The sequence below is a fragment of the Ranitomeya imitator genome, chromosome 3 (genome assembly GCF_032444005.1).
Source record: "Ranitomeya imitator isolate aRanImi1 chromosome 3, aRanImi1.pri, whole genome shotgun sequence".
Taxonomy (NCBI): domain Eukaryota; kingdom Metazoa; phylum Chordata; class Amphibia; order Anura; family Dendrobatidae; genus Ranitomeya; species Ranitomeya imitator.
In genome coordinates, this window is record NC_091284.1 from 757739323 (window position 1) to 757755745 (window position 16423).

The window sequence follows — 16423 nt, forward strand, 5'->3', positions numbered from 1 at the left end:
GGCCTCGAGGGCCGCCAACAGTGCAGGTTTTCAGGATTTCCTTAGTATTGCACAGGGGTTGGATTCCAACCCCTGTGCAATACTAAGGAAATCCTGAAAACCTGCACTGTTGGCGGCCCTCGAGGTCTGGAGTTGGGGACCACTGGTCTATCTGTACGGTGAAGCGCCGTCCAATTTAATGGATCAGTAGTAAGCATCGCCCTGTACACTTCAGAATTCCTCTTGCTTCTGTCCTGTGTCACATCATCATTAAACACTAGTGATCCAGCGCCATTGGAATCCATGCATGCCCACACCATCACACTACCTCCGCCGTGTTTTACAGGGGATGTGCTATGCTTTAGATCATGAGCCGTTCCAAGCCTTCTCCATACTTACTTCTTCCCATCATTCTGGTAATGGTGGATCACGTTAGTTTCATCTGTCCAAAGAATGTTTTTCCAGAACTGGCCTGGCTTCTTTAGATGTTTTTTTTTTTTTTGTCAAAATCTAATCTGCCCTTTCTATTATTACGGCTGATTAATGGTTCGCACCTTGTGGTGAACCCTCTGTATTTGCTCTCACAGAATCTTCTCTTTATGGTGGACTTGGATACTGAAACACCTACTTTCTGGAGTGTTTTTCACTTGGGTGGATGTTGTGAAGGGGTTTTTCTCCACCCTGGAAAGGATTCTGTGATCACCCACTTGTCTTCCGTAGATATATGGGCCCTTTTGAGTTCCCAAGCTCACCAGTGCGCTTTTCTTTTTCAAAATGTGTCAAACTGTTGATTTGGTCAATCCTAAAATTTCTGCTATCTCTATGATTTTTTTTTACCCTAATGATGGTATGTTTATCTTCCATTGAGAGCTGCTTTGAACGCATGTTCACAGCAACAGCTTCCAAATGCCACACCTGGAATCAGCTCCAGCCCTTTCACCAGCTTAATTGATGGTAGATTTAGGAGGGAATGGCTGATGTAGCCCATAAAGAGCTTCTGAGATAATTGTCCAATTGCTTTTGAATTAATATGTAGCTGCCTCTTTCTAAAGGGCTGCAATTCGTATACTCATACTCCAATTAGGATGGGAATAATCCTCATTTACATGAGGCTATAACTCAGAAGAGGGCAGGCAGCCTGGTTGCAGATGGCTCTCATCACCTTATACCACCAGAACATAAAAAAACTGCTATAAATTTCGAGCATTTAAGTGCATTTTCCTCCTTTTTTTTAGCACAGGTTCTTTACCCCAGTGTGAATGGATGAGGCCTCAGCCTGTGCAGGCTGCCAGGAAGTGACTGCGAGCTATACTGCTCCGCAAACTGTCACTCCCCCGCCTCACATCATGGTACGCTCCAAAACGGCATCAGGTTCATACACTTGGCAACGAACCAGGGGGGTGCGGATTGTGCGCAACCTGTATAAATACCGCCGGGCCGGGCAGTCCCGGTACACTGTACAGCAATAATGCCGCCGGGCTCTGAGTGTGGCCTCACGCTGCGGTGCACCGCCCCTGTTCACTCCACGCTGTGACACCGCCCCGGACGGCTGCCTGACACCCCCCGGTAATACCAGCCCCGGCCACCGGAGGGAGCGGGGAGCGCTGGCCGGAGCGGAGCAGTTATGGCAGAGCGGCTCATTCACTCCTTTGGGAATCTGCGCCTGGATGAGCGGCGCCCCCGCCGGCAGCAGCAGAGCAGACCCCCGCAGCATCCCCGGCCCAGCTCCGCTCCTCCGCCCTCCAGGTTTACCAAGCACATCTACCTGCTGCGGGGGCTCCCGGGCTCCGGCAAGAGCAGCCTGGCCAGGTAGTACGAGCGGGTGTGAGGAGGGCGCCATGTATGGACAGCCGGGAGTACCGAGGGGGCGCCGGCTGTAATACGGGGGCACATAGTCATATCACCGGCAGGGGGCGCTGTGGAGGGAGCTTAGCCGTATACACCTGCAGGGGGCGCTGTGGAGGGAGCATAGCCGTATACACCTGCAGGGGGCGCTGTGGAGGGAGCATAGCTGTATACACCTGCAGGGGGCGCTGTGGAGGGGGCATAGCCGTATACACCTGCAGGGGGCGCTGTGGAGGGGGCATAGCCGTATACACCTGCAGGGGGCGCTGTGGAGGGGGCATAGCCGTATACACCTGCAGGGGGCGCTGTGGAGGGGGCATAGCCGTATACACCTGCAGGGGGCGCTGTGGAGGGGGGCATAGCCGTATACACCTGCAGGGGGCACTGTGGAGGGGGCATAGCCGTATGCACCTGCAGGGGGCGCTGTGGAGGGAGCATAGCTGTATACACCTGCAGGGGGCGCTGTGGAGGGGGCATAGCCGTATACACCTGCAGGGGGCGCTGTGGAGGGAGCATAGCCGTATACACCTGCAGGGGGCGCTGTGGAGGGGGCATAGCTGTATACACCTGCAGGGGGCGCTGTGGAGGGGGCATAGCCGTATACACCTGCAGGGGGCGCTGTGGAGGGGGGCATAGCCGTATACACCTGCAGGGGGCACTGTGGAGGGGGCATAGCCGTATGCACCTGCAGGGGGCGCTGTGGAGGGAGCATAGCCGTATACACCTGCAGGGGGCGCTGTGGAGGGGGCATAGCCGTATACACCTGCAGGGGGCGCTGTGGAGGGGGGCATAGCTGTATACACCTGCAGGGGGCGCTGTGGAGGGGGCATAGCTGTATACACCTGCAGGGGGCGCTGTGGAGGGAGCATAGCTGTATACACCTGCAGGGGGCGCTGTGGAGGGAGCTTAGCCGTATACACCTGCAGGGGGCGCTGTGGAGGGGGCATAGCCGTATACACCTGCAGGGGGCGCTGTGGAGGGAGCATAGCCGTATACACCTGCAGGGGGCGCTGTGGAGGGGGCATAGCCGTATACACCTGCAGGGGGCGCTGTGGAGGGGGCATAGCCGTATACACCTGCAGGGGGCGCTGTGGAGGGAGCATAGCTGTATACACCTGCAGGGGGCGCTGTGGAGGGAGCTTAGCCGTATACACCTGCAGGGGGCGCTGTGGAGGGGGCATAGCCGTATACACCTGCAGGGGGCGCTGTGGAGGGGGCATAGCCGTATACACCTGCAGGGGGCGCTGTGGAGGGGGCATAGCTGTATACACCTGCAGGGGGCGCTGTGGAGGGGGCATAGCCGTATACACCTGCAGGGGGCGCTGTGGAGGGGGGCATAGCCGTATGCACCTGCAGGGGGCGCTGTGGAGGGGGCATAGCCGTATGCACCTGCAGGGGGCGCTGTGGAGGGGGCATAGCCGTATGCACCTGCAGGGGGCGCTGTGGAGGGAGCATAGCTGTATACACCTGCAGGGGGCGCTGTGGAGGGGGCATAGCCGTATACACCTGCAGGGGGCACTGTGGAGGGAGCATAGCCGTATATACACCTGCAGGGGGCACTGTGGAGGGAGCATAGCCGTATACACCTGCAGGGGGCACTGTGGAGGGGGCACTGCTGTATATAATGGATGCACTATGGAGGGCGCACTGCTGTATATAATGGATGCACTATGGAGGGGGCACTGCTGTATATAATGGATGCACTATGGAGGGGGCACTGCTGTATATAATGGATGCACTATGGAGGGGCGCACTGCTGTATATAATGGATGCACTATGGAGGGGCGCACTGCTGTATATAATGGATGCACTATGGAGGGCGCACTGCTGTATATAATGGATGCACTATGGAGGGGCGCACTGCTATATATAATGGATGCACTATGGAGGGGGCACCGCTGTATATAATGGATGCACTATGGAGGGGGCACTGCTGTATATAATGGATGCACTATGGAGGGGCGCACTGCTATATATAATGGATGCACTATGGAGGGGGCACTGCTGTATATAATGGATGCACTATGGAGGGGGCACTGCTGTATATAATGGATGCACTATGGAGGGGGCACTGCTGTATATAATGGATGCACTATGGAGGGGCGCACTGCTGTACATAATGGATGCACTATGGAGGGCGCACTGCTGTGTATAATGGATGCACTATGGAGGGGGCACTGCTGTGTATAATGGATGCACTATGGAGGGGGCACTGCTGTATATAATGGATGCACTATGGAGGGGAGCACTGCTGTATATAATGGATGCACTATGGAGGGGAGCACTGCTGTATATAATGGATGCACTATGGAGGGGGCACTGCTGTATATAATGGATGCACTATGGAGGGGCGCACTGCTGTATATAATGGATGCACTATGGAGGGGAGCACTGCTGTATATAATGGATGCACTATGGAGGGGGCACTGCTGTATATAATGGATGCACTATGGAGGGGGCACTGCTGTATATAATGGATGCACTATGGAGGGCGCACTGCTGTATATAATGGATGCACTATGGAGGGCGCACTGCTGTATATAATGGATGCACTATGGAGGGGAGCACTGCTGTATATAATGGATGCACTATGGAGGGCGCACTGCTGTATATAATGGATGCACTATGGAGGGCGCACTGCTGTATATAATGGATGCACTATGGAGGGGCGCACTGCTGTATATAATGGATGCACTATGGAGGGCGCACTGCTGTATATAATGGATGCACTATGGAGGGCGCACTGCTGTATATAATGGATGCACTATGGAGGGGAGCACTGCTGTATATAATGGATGCACTATGGAGAGGAGCACTGCTGTATATAATGGATGCACTATGGAGGGGCGCACTGCTGTATATAATGGATGCACTATGGAGGGCGCACTGCTGTATATAATGGATGCACTATGGAGGGGGCACTGCTGTATATAATGGATGCACTATGGAGGGGGCACTGCTGTATATAATGGATGCACTATGGAGGGGAGCACTGCTGTATATAATGGATGCACTATGGAGGGGAGCACTGCTGTATATAATGGATGCACTATGGAGGGGCACTGCTGTATATAATGGATGCACTATGGAGGGGCGCACTGCTGTATATAATGGATGCACTATGGAGGGGGCACTGCTGTATATAATGGATGCACTATGGAGGGGGCACTGCTGTATATAATGGATGCACTATGGAGGGGAGCACTGCTGTATATAATGGATGCACTATGGAGAGGAGCACTGCTGTATATAATGGGTGCACTATGGAGAGGAGCACTGCTGTATATAATGGGTGCACTATGGAGGGGGCACTGCTGTATATAATGGGTGCACTATGGAGGGGGCACTGCTGTATATAATGGGTGCACTATGGAGGGGAGCACTGCTGTATATAATGGATGCACTATGGAGGGGCGCACTGCTGTATACAATGGATGCACTATGGAGGGGGCACTGCTGTGTATAATGGATGCACTATGGAGGGGGCACTGCTGTATATAATGGATGCACTATGGAGGGGAGCACTGCTGTATATAATGGATGCACTATGGAGGGGGCACTGCTGTATATAATGGATGCACTATGGAGGGGCGCACTGCTGTATATAATGGATGCACTATGGAGGGGAGCACTGCTGTATATAATGGATGCACTATGGAGGGGCGCACTGCTGTATATAATGGATGCACTATGGAGGGGAGCACTGCTGTATACAATGGATGCACTATGGAGTGGAGCACTGCTGTATATAATGGATGCACTATGGAGGGGCGCACTGCTGTATACAATGGATGCACTATGGAGGGAGCACTGCTGTATATAATGGGTGCACTATGGAGAGGAGCACTGCTGTATACAATGGATGCACTATGGAGAGGAGCACTGCTGTGTATAATGGATGCACTATGGAGGGGAGCACTGCTGTATATAATGGGTGCACTATGGAGGGGAGCACTGCTGTATACAATGGGTGCACTATGGAGGGGGCACTGCTGTATATAATGGATGCACTATGGAGGGAGCACTGCTGTATATAATGGGTGCACTATGGAGAGGAGCACTGCTGTATACAATGGATGCACTATGGAGAGGAGCACTGCTGTGTATAATGGATGCACTATGGAGGGGAGCACTGCTGTATATAATGGGTGCACTATGGAGGGGAGCACTGCTGTATATAATGGATGCACTATGGAGGGGAGCACTGCTGTATATAATGGGTGCACTATGGAGGGGAGCACTGCTGTATACAATGGATGCACTATGGAGGGGGCACTGCTGTATATAATGGATGCACTATGGAGGGGGCACTGCTGTATATAGTGGATGCACTATGGAGGGGAGCACTGCTGTATATAATGGATGCACTATGGAGGGGGCACTGCTGTATATAATGGATGCACTATGGAGGGGAGCACTGCTGTATATAATGGATGCACTATGGAGGGGAGCACTGCTGTATATAATGGATGCACTATGGAGGGGGCACTGCTGTATATAATGGATGCACTATGGAGGGGAGCACTGCTGTATATAATGGATGCACTATGGAGGGGCACTGCTGTATATAATGGATGCACTATGGAGGGGAGCACTGCTGTATATAATGGATGCACTATGGAGGGTCACTGCTGTATACAATGGATGCACTATGGAGGGGAGCACTGCTGTATATAATGGATGCACTATGGAGGGGGCACTGCTGTATATAGTGGATGCACTATGGAGGGGAGCACTGCTGTATATAATGGATGCACTATGGAGGGGGCACTACTGTATATAATGGATGCACTATGGAGGGGAGCACTGCTGTATATAATGGATGCACTATGGAGGGCGCACTGCTGTATATAATGGATGCACTATGGAGGGGGCACTGCTGTATATAGTGGATGCACTATGGAGGGGAGCACTGCTGTATATAATGGATGCACTATGGAGGGGGCACTGCTGTATATAATGGATGCACTATGGAGGGGCGCACTGCTGTATATAATGGGTGCACTATGGAGGGTCACTGCTGTGTATAATGGATGCACTATGGAGGGGGCACTGCTGTATATAATGGGTGCACTATGGAGGGTCACTGCTATATATAATGGATGCACTATGGAGGGCGCACTGCTGTATATAATGGATGCACTATGGAGGGGGCACTGCTGTATATAATGGATGCACTATGGAGGGGCGCACTGCTGTATATAATGGATGCACTATGGAGGGCGCACTGCTGTATATAATGGATGCACTATGGAGGGGCGCACTGCTATATATAATGGATGCACTATGGAGGGCGCACTGCTGTATATAATGGATGCACTATGGAGGGGGCACTGCTGTATATAATGGATGCACTATGGAGGGGCGCACTGCTGTATACGCCTGCAGGCTGTATATACATCTTTAGATCTGAGCACTGATTTGCCCCTTTGATAGGAGAGGCCTCTGCACATTTGCCGCCATCTGTTTTTTTCTGTTTTAGGTCTGTTAATAACTTTTCGCCATTTCTTGGAGTTTCCATATTAATGAATAGACCTCACCTTGTGGGCACCATTTTTTTGTGCCATTGTGGAGCTTTGTGGTTCCTGTAGATACGTGCTGCATCTGTCAGATACTTATTGCACATGCAGTGGATTTGCCATAAATGCCCATGCTGAGAATACCCCTTTACTTTGTTTAATAGGGGAGAAGGCGACCACATTGCTCCCTAAATGTACAACATGAAGGCTCTGTTACGTCAGATGTCCGTGACCGATACTTTAGTTCTCCAAGACGGAGCTGCTGGAGGAGATTGGCAGCAGCGCTCTCATAGAGAACTCTGGAGTGCTTGTCTGAGCCAGTTGTTCCTGTTTCGGGGGGCTCTGAGCGCTGTCGGTGGAGCTGTTGTTCACCTGACAGCTCTGACTATGGGGGGCTGCATAATAAAAATAATAATAAAAATATTATCTCTATAGCTCCAACACATGCCGCAGCACTTTACATTATAGAGGGGACTTGTACAGACAATAGACATTACAGCATAACAATAAACACAGATCAAAATAGATACCAAGAGGAGTGAGGGCCCTGCTCACAAGCTTACAAACTACGAGGAAAAGGGGAGACACGAGAGGTGGACGGTAACAAATGCATACAGTGTTCGGATCAGCCATAGTGTAAGGATCGGGTGTTCATGTAAAGCTGCATGAACCAGTTATCAGCCTAAGTATGTAGCAGTACAGACACAGAGGGCTATTAACTGCATAAAGTGTATGAGAACATGATGCGAGGAACCTGGTTATGGTAAAAATTTTGAATGGGCAACACAGAGATAGATAGGTTAATGCGTTGAGGCGGTAGGCCAGTCTGAAGAAATGCGTTTTTAGGGCACGCTTAAAACTGTGGGGATTCGGGATTAATCGTATTAACCTGGGTAGTGCATTCCAAAAAATTGGCAAAGCACGTGAGAAGTCTTGGATACGGTAGTGGGAGGTTCTGATTATTCAGGATGTTAACCTCAGGTCATTAGCAGAATGGAGGGCACTGGTAGGGTGGTAGATTGAGACGAGGGAGGGTGGTGCTGAGCCATGGAGTGCTTTGTGGGTGAGAGTGATAAGTTTATATTGGATTCCGGAGTGGATGGGTAACCAGTGTAATGACTGGCACAAGGTAGAGGCATCGGTGTCAAGATTGGTGAGGAATATGATCCTGGCTGTAGCATTCAAGGCAGATTGGAGAGGGGAGAGTTTGGTAAGAGGGAGACCGATTAGTAGAGAGTTACAATAGTCAAGATGAGAATGAATAAGAGAAACAGTAAGGGTTTATGCAGAACTGAAAGTACAGTATATACTCGAGTATAAGCCGAGGGCCCTAACTTTGTCACAAAAACCTGGGAAAACTTATTGACTCGAGTATAAGCCTAGGGTGGGAAATGCAGCAGCTACCGGTAAATTTCAAAAATAAAAATAGATAGCAATAATAGTAAAATTGAGACATCAGTAGGTTAAATGTTTTTGAATATCCATATTGAATCGGGGGCCCCATATAATGCTCCATACAGTTCATGATGGACCCCATAAGATGCTCCATACAAAAAATATGCCCCATATAATGCTGCACAAAGGTTAAAAATGGCCCCATAAGATGCTTCATATTAAAATATGCCCCATATAATGCTGCACAAAAGGCTAATGATGTCACATAATATGCTCCATAGAGTAATATGCCCCATATAATGCTCTATAAAAGTTGATGGCCCCATAAGATACTCCATACAATAATATGCCCCATATGCTGCTGCGATTAAAAAAAAAAAGACACGCTCAACTCTCGTCGCTGGCTCAGGCCCCCCGAGACTTGCGATATTCACCTGTCCCCGTTCCACTGCCGCGCTGTCTTCCGTCTCTGCAGTGACTGTTCAGGCAGAGGGTGCGCACTAACCACATCATCGCGCCCCCTGACCTGAAAGTCACCGCCAGAGGACGCGGAAGACAGAGCCTGGCGGTGGAACGGGGACAGGTGAATATCGCATGGCTCACCCTCCCCCGTTATACTCGCCCTTCAGGCGCGGTCTCTGTGCTTCCCTGCTTCTCCGTTGTCCTGGGACGGCAGCTCCTTCCAGTGCTGAGTGGTCACATGGTACCTCTCATTAACCCCTTTACCCCGAAGGGTGGTTTGCAAGTCAATGACCAGGCCAATTTTTACAATTCTGACCACTGTCCCTTTATGAGGTTATAACGCTGGAACGCTTCAACGGATCCCAGTGATTCTGACATTGTTTTCTCGTGACATATTGTACTTCATGACAGTGGTAAAATTTTTTTGATATTACCTGCGTTTATTTGTGAAAACGGAAACTTGGCGAAAATTTTGAAAATTTTGCAATTTTCCAACTTTGTGCTTTAATTGCATAAAAATTCAGAGATATGTCACACAAAATACTTAATAAGTAACATTTCCCACATGTCTACTTTACATCAGCACAATTTTGTAACCACGTGGTGCCGCACATTACAGTGATGAATATGCGGCTCCACCTCCCATAGGGGTGGAGCCGCATATTCATTACTGTAATAAGCGGCACCACATGACCGCTCATACGGGACAAGCAGCGACGCTGAAAGGATGTAAGCGCTGAGGGAGCTGGGTAAATATTTTAATGCCAGCGGGGGGCGCACAGGGGGTGGGAGGGGGCAGATTACCGTCAACTTTATTTTAAAAACAAAAATAAAAAAGATTATTTATTCCTTCTTTCCAGCAAATGCTGCTGGAGAGAAGAAATGAATGGGGCTTCAGCACCACACGCAGGGGACAGTGCTTAACTGTAGCGCTGTCTCCTGCACGGTCCGTGTGGTCCTCAGGCGGCACACGGGCGGCACACGGCTGCCGCACGTGTGCCACACTGATGTTCAACGTAAGCACACGGACACGGATAATTCCGGTACCGATTTTTCCGGTACTGGAATTATCTGGACATGTGAGACTGGCCTAAGATAATCACTGGTGTTTTCTAAAACGGCAGGTGTGATATCAAGAGCAGAAGTGTATAATTGGGTGTCTTCAGCAAAGAGATGGTACTGGAAACCAAATCCACTGATTGTATACTGGACCTATTGCACAAACAAAGAGAAGAGGAGGGGGCCTAGAACTCATCCTTGAGGAACCCCAACAGTAAGGGGCAGGGGAGAGGAGGAGGAGCCAGCAAAAGATACCATGAAGGAGAGGTTGGAGGAGAACCAGGAGAGAACGGTGTCCTTGAGGTCAATGGAGCAGAGCATAGTGAGGAGGAGCTGATGATCTACAGTGTCGAATGCTGCAGAGAGATCCAAGAGAATTAGCATGGAGTAGTGACCATTAGATTTAGCTGTTAGTAGATCATATGAGACTTTAGTGAGGGCAGTTTCAGTAGAGTGTAAATAGCGGAAACCAGATTGAAGAGGGTCGAGAAGAGTTATCTGAGAGATGGCAAATAAGATGGGAGTGGACCAAGCGTTCCAGGAGTTTAGAGATGAAGGGAACATTAGAGACAGGTCTATAGTTAGCGGTACAATTTTGGTTAAGGGATGGTTTTTTAAGTAATGGATGTATGATGGCAAGCTTAAATGAGAAGGGAAAGATACCAGAAGAGAGAGAGGTTGAATATTTTTGTTAGGTGAGTGGTGACAGCAGGGTAAAGCGACTCCTGAGGGTCACATCTTATTATCGAAGATACATTTTTGTCAGTAGTATTATACGAGAACGTTTCAGGACTTGTTCTATTTTCAGTCTTAATGAAGAATAAAAAAAAATTGCTTAATAATTTAAATTCCAAATATTTGCTGACTTCTGACCAGGCATATCTGATACGGGCACTAAGCCGTGCCAAGGCAAATGATTCTTGAGATAATCTCCGTTGGAATGTTGATTTTTACATTCTCAGTGAAGCAAACTTGATGTAAGACAAGATACCTTGTGCATACCTTGTCATATTTGAGAGGAGCAGTTGAATTCTTGGCTTGCGGTGGCGCTGCCGGTATAAGGAATGTTGAGCTGACAGGTTATGTTCCACATTACAGCACCACTGAGATCAGTGTCGGTGGGGCGAGCCTGCAGCTCATCACTGTGGAGGATTTGTCAGCACATTCATTATATGAGGATTCCAGGGCTGCTGCTAATAAACACAAGGGACCCAGCACTGGAATTGGTGTGCCTCTTTCTCCTTTCTGCTGACCTCAGATAGGTGGTAAATATGTGATCTCTGGGGCCTCGTCTTTGGGAACCCCGTAGACACTGGAACAGGTGTCAAGAGCCCCCTGTTCCTCACAAGAGCTTGGAGTGAAAGTCGCAGTCAACTTTTTCCGTCAACTTCCTAGACACTGAAACGAGTACTGAGGTTGTGGCAGTGATGACAAAGTGGGGGCTTGGAACCCACATTCTGGTGATCAGTGGAGCCCCCCATGATGAGGATTGTATCACCTACTCTTCAACGTATCCGATGCTTTATCCTGCGGTACTACACAGTGCAGGATCTCGTCACTACTGTCCATCATGTGTTTGCATCCCTCCTGTATTACTCTGGCACATGATATAAAGAGTACCAACGTACAGAGCCAGAATCGCATGCACAGGGCAGACTCATGGCGTCTCCTACAGTCACATTGAATTGCAATGTAAGACAATATCTAATAGAAAACAGAGTAGACAATGAGATTTCTCGGCTAGAACCTCAGGAATACTATTTTGCCGTATGTCAGATACCCGTATTTTAGTTTGCAGCTGGTGAGTGTGAAAATACCATCTGGGAACGGGAGATAAAAACTGGTCTGTGCCACGCAGCTGATAGCTTCACTAATACGTGTCTGACGCTGTGAGAATGATGAGGTGGATTACTTCACTGGCAGCCTGGTACAGGAGGGAAGAACCTGAAAATTACAGGATGATTGTGTTTTCCATGCACTTTTATTGTATCCAAAAATATTTCGGGAAGACAAACTGAAAATGGTGTCTCGCAACAAGTGACTTGTGGCCCATGTGTCCAGTATATGCACCCTCCCAGTTGTAAAATTAAAAAAATATGTATATACCCACATTGCTGGAAAGTGTAGGTAATGGAGAAACAAATGGGTTAAATCTACACTGCCATGTGGAAAAGATGAAGGATTCCAATCTGAGTCTAAGTGGTTTATTTTCCAATGCGTTTCAAAGAATACATACTTCTTCCACGATCGTGGTTGTCCTGAAGAGGTATGTGTACTTCGAAATGCGTTGACAAATAAACCACTTACACTCGGATCGGCTTCCTTCATCTTTTCACATGGCAGTGGACCCGTGTAATCCATCCGGTAAATGACAGCTAATTGGATTATATATAGGGGGCTGGTGGTCTCTTAACCCCTTCGCGACATTTGAAGTATATATACAGGAGCTGTGTGCGGGTGATCACCGCCAGGTGTTTAGCTTCAATGCTCACACTGCTCCCAGCAGTTTAACCCCCCTAATTTCTGCAATCGATATTGATCACAGCTTTTAGAAAGCAGAGGGACGGGGCTCCCTCACGACGTGATTGCGGGGCCCTATCGTTGCCATGATGACCCAATGTTGGGTCACCAGGCTCTACCACACTTGTTACAGCATCCTCACTGCATGACCTAACAAGTTTGTGTGAGTGCAGACTGACCGTTCTAATTCATTGCAATGCATCATAACAGCGATCGGACTACTGAAAGTGAAAGTCCCATATAGGGACTAAATAATTAAAAAAAAAACAAATTGCAAATTTTTTTTTTTTTTAAATATATTATACGAAATGAAAAAAAGCAGGTTCCTATATATAGCTAAAATATAACTTTTATTTCTTGCCAATTAAAAAAGTGCAAACATCTAGTGCTGACAAAAGTGCAAGGTGCATACATACAACATGAAGACACATATAAAAACGCATAAGCGTGTAACCGCACAACAAGATAATATCTAGTATAGGAGTAGATAAACTAGTGTCTTGAACAGAAACAGGCCAGAAACTGTGAATCCGTAAACCTCTAGATCTCACGGCTCTAGGCCAAAACTGTTATGGTGTGGCAGGATGTCGCCTCAGCAGACTATATCCTTAGTAGATTTCAAGCCTCTAGGTAACTGCTATTGCAGTATAAACATACCCCTACCAGGCGGTGTATTTCTGTTTTAATGCTCAGACATTCGCAGTGACCCTGTAGCCATCCAAATACCCTTAATCTAGAAGCATTTCAGGCAAAGTTACATATAGAGTCACATGCGTAGGTTAACAAATGATACTCATCTACCTTCTGCTGGTCACCATCTAGAGACCTGGTGCAGTGCTGAGTTTAAATGGCCCATCACATCGGTTATTCTACTTGCAAACGCATCATTCCCTCTGGGTCCATCGTCCTGTAAAGTACCTCCCAACGCGTTTCATATAAATCATAATCATCGGGATTGTGTCACCTTTACATGTATTGCGTGAGCATGACGCTGTGGCGGTCCATCTCCCGCCTCTTTTTATATGTAGCTCACCGGCGTCTCACCATCATGTTTCTGGATGCCGAGAGCCTCACTTCCGGTGTAACCAAAAACTGTGCACCCTGGAAAAAAGGAACGCAAACTATGTTCCGGATATCCAGACGTCGGCGCACCATGCCGTAACGTCATATCCGGTGGGCGAGCATTACATGCGTGCCACCCACTTACCGGTGCGTCCCAGCGCTTTGCGCTTTCTTTAGTGCAGGGAAAAGGGGACACCTGTCGCTCTGACCTCCCCTGCACTGGTGTATCCATGGGGGGGGGGGGAGTGTATCCAGCACCCCCAGAGTCCTTCCGAAACAGGTATATGCAGACTTTAACTACCAATTTAAACCAGCGATAACCCCATGGTCTGAGGTACAGAAGAACCCTCGGAGGACAGTATATATCATCCATGAAAAAATAAATTACGCACACGTCTAGACAATGATATTATGAAACCAGAGAACAGTATAATTTACAGAAAATACCAGAAATAACAAAATAAATGCAAAAAAATGAATGAAAAAAGGGGAACATGTAGGCGACACAATGGACCTCCAAAAAAAGAAGAAAGAAAAGGGTGCAGCTATTGTTATCCCTAAGCAGACCCTCTCTATCCTAATCCCTACCTATCGCCGAGGTTGGCACCCTAAACCTGCGCAGTGGCACCCCCACTCGACGGCGGCTGTCCCTGTTGCAAGGATACCCTATTACCCCCTGCCTCTATAGGAAGGAAGAGAAGCCTAGGTGGTCATTCAGACCATATGGTGTAGTGGTTTGGAGGCGCAAAATCCACCTACTTTCCCTCTGTAGGATGTTCCTGTCCCAGTCTCCACCTCTCTGGGACTGATAAACTCTATCAATGAATTTTACCATTTTTAAGTCGCCTTGGTGGATCCTGTTGATGTGATTAGCAACTGGGGTGTCTCTTTTATTGGTGTCGCAGTGGTGTTCTCCAACTCTTCTCCTAAACTCCCAGCTAGTTTTGCCAATGTATTCAAGTCCGCAGTTGCAGGTCATTTTATAGATCACCCCCTTCGTTTTGCAGTTTATAAAGTGGTTAACATAGTAACATAGTTAGTAAGGCCGAAAAAAGACATTTGTCCATCCAGTTCAGCCTATATTCCATCATAATAAATCCCCAGATCTACGTCCTTCTACAGAACCTAATAATTGTATGATACAATATTGTTCTGCTCCAGGAAGACATCCAGGCCTCTCTTGAACCCCTCGACTGAGTTCGCCATCACCACCTCCTCAGGCAAGCAATTCCAGATTCTCACTGCCCTAACAGTAAAGAATCCTCTTCTATGTTGGTGGAAAAACCTTCTCTCCTTCAGACGCAAAGAATGCCCCCTTGTGCCCGTCACCTTCCTTGGTATAAACAGATCCTCAGCGAGATATTTGTATTGTCCCCTTATATACTTATACATGGTTATTAGATCGCCCCTCAGTCGTCTTTTTTCTAGACTAAATAATCCTAATTTTGCTAATCTATCTGGGTATTGTAGTTCTCCCATCCCCTTTATTAATTTTGTTGCCCTCCTTTGTACTCTCTCTAGTTCCATTATATCCTTCATGAGCACCGGTGCCCAAAACTGGACACAGTACTCCATGTGCGGTCTAACTAGGGATTTGTACAGAGGCAGTATAATGCTCTCATCATGTGTATCCAGACCTCTTTTAATGCACCCCATGATCCTGTTTGCCTTGGCAGCTGCTGCCTGGCACTGGCTGCTCCAGGTAAGTTTATCATTAACTAGGATCCCCAAGTCCTTCTCCCTGTCAGATTTACCCAGTGGTTTCCCATTCAGTGTGTAATGGTAATATTGATTCCTTCTTCCCATGTGTATAACCTTACATTTATCATTGTTAAACCTCATCTGCCACCTTTCAGCCCAAGTTTCCAACTTATCCAGATCCATCTGTAGCAGAATACTATCTTCTCTTGTATTAACTGCTTTACATAGTTTTGTATCATCTGCAAATATCGATATTTTACTGTGTAAACCTTCTACCAGATCATTAATGAATATGTTGAAGAGAACAGGTCCCAATACTGACCCCTGCGGTACCCCACTGGTCACAGCGACCCAGTTAGAGACTATACCATTTATAACCACCCTCTGCTTTCTATCACTAAGCCAGTTACTAACCCATTTACACACATTTTCCCCCAGACCAAGCATTCTCATTTTGTGTACCAACCTCTTGTGCGGCACGGTATCAAACGCTTTGGAAAAATCGAGATATACCACGTCCAATGACTCACCGTGGTCCAGCCTATAGCTTACCTCTTCATAAAAACTGATTAGATTGGTTTGACAGGAGCGATTTCTCATAAACCCATGCTGATATGGAGTTAAACAGTTATTCTCATTGAGATAATCCAGAATAACATCCCTCAGAAACCCTTCAAATATTTTACCAACAATAGAGGTTAGACTTACTGGCCTATAATTTCCAGGTTCACTTTTAGAGCCCTTTTTGAATATTGGCACCACATTTGCTATGCGCCAGTCCTGCGGAACAGATCCTTTCGCTATAGAGTCCCTAAAAATAAGAAATAATGGTTTATCTATTACATTACTTAGTTCCCTTAGTACTCGTGGGTGTATGCCAT

General features: G+C 48.0%; 1 protein-coding gene across 1 annotated transcript in view; it reads left to right on the forward strand.

The window, feature by feature from the left end:
* Positions 1–1373: 1373 nt before the first annotated feature.
* Positions 1374–16423, forward strand: part of N4BP2L1 (NEDD4 binding protein 2 like 1) — a 56351-nt gene continuing 41301 nt past the window's right edge. Inside the window, exon 1 of the mRNA XM_069758995.1 lies at positions 1374–1788. Coding sequence (XP_069615096.1) covers positions 1604–1788 — 185 coding nt within the window. The 5' untranslated portion in view covers positions 1374–1603. The remainder of the gene's footprint in view (positions 1789–16423) is intronic.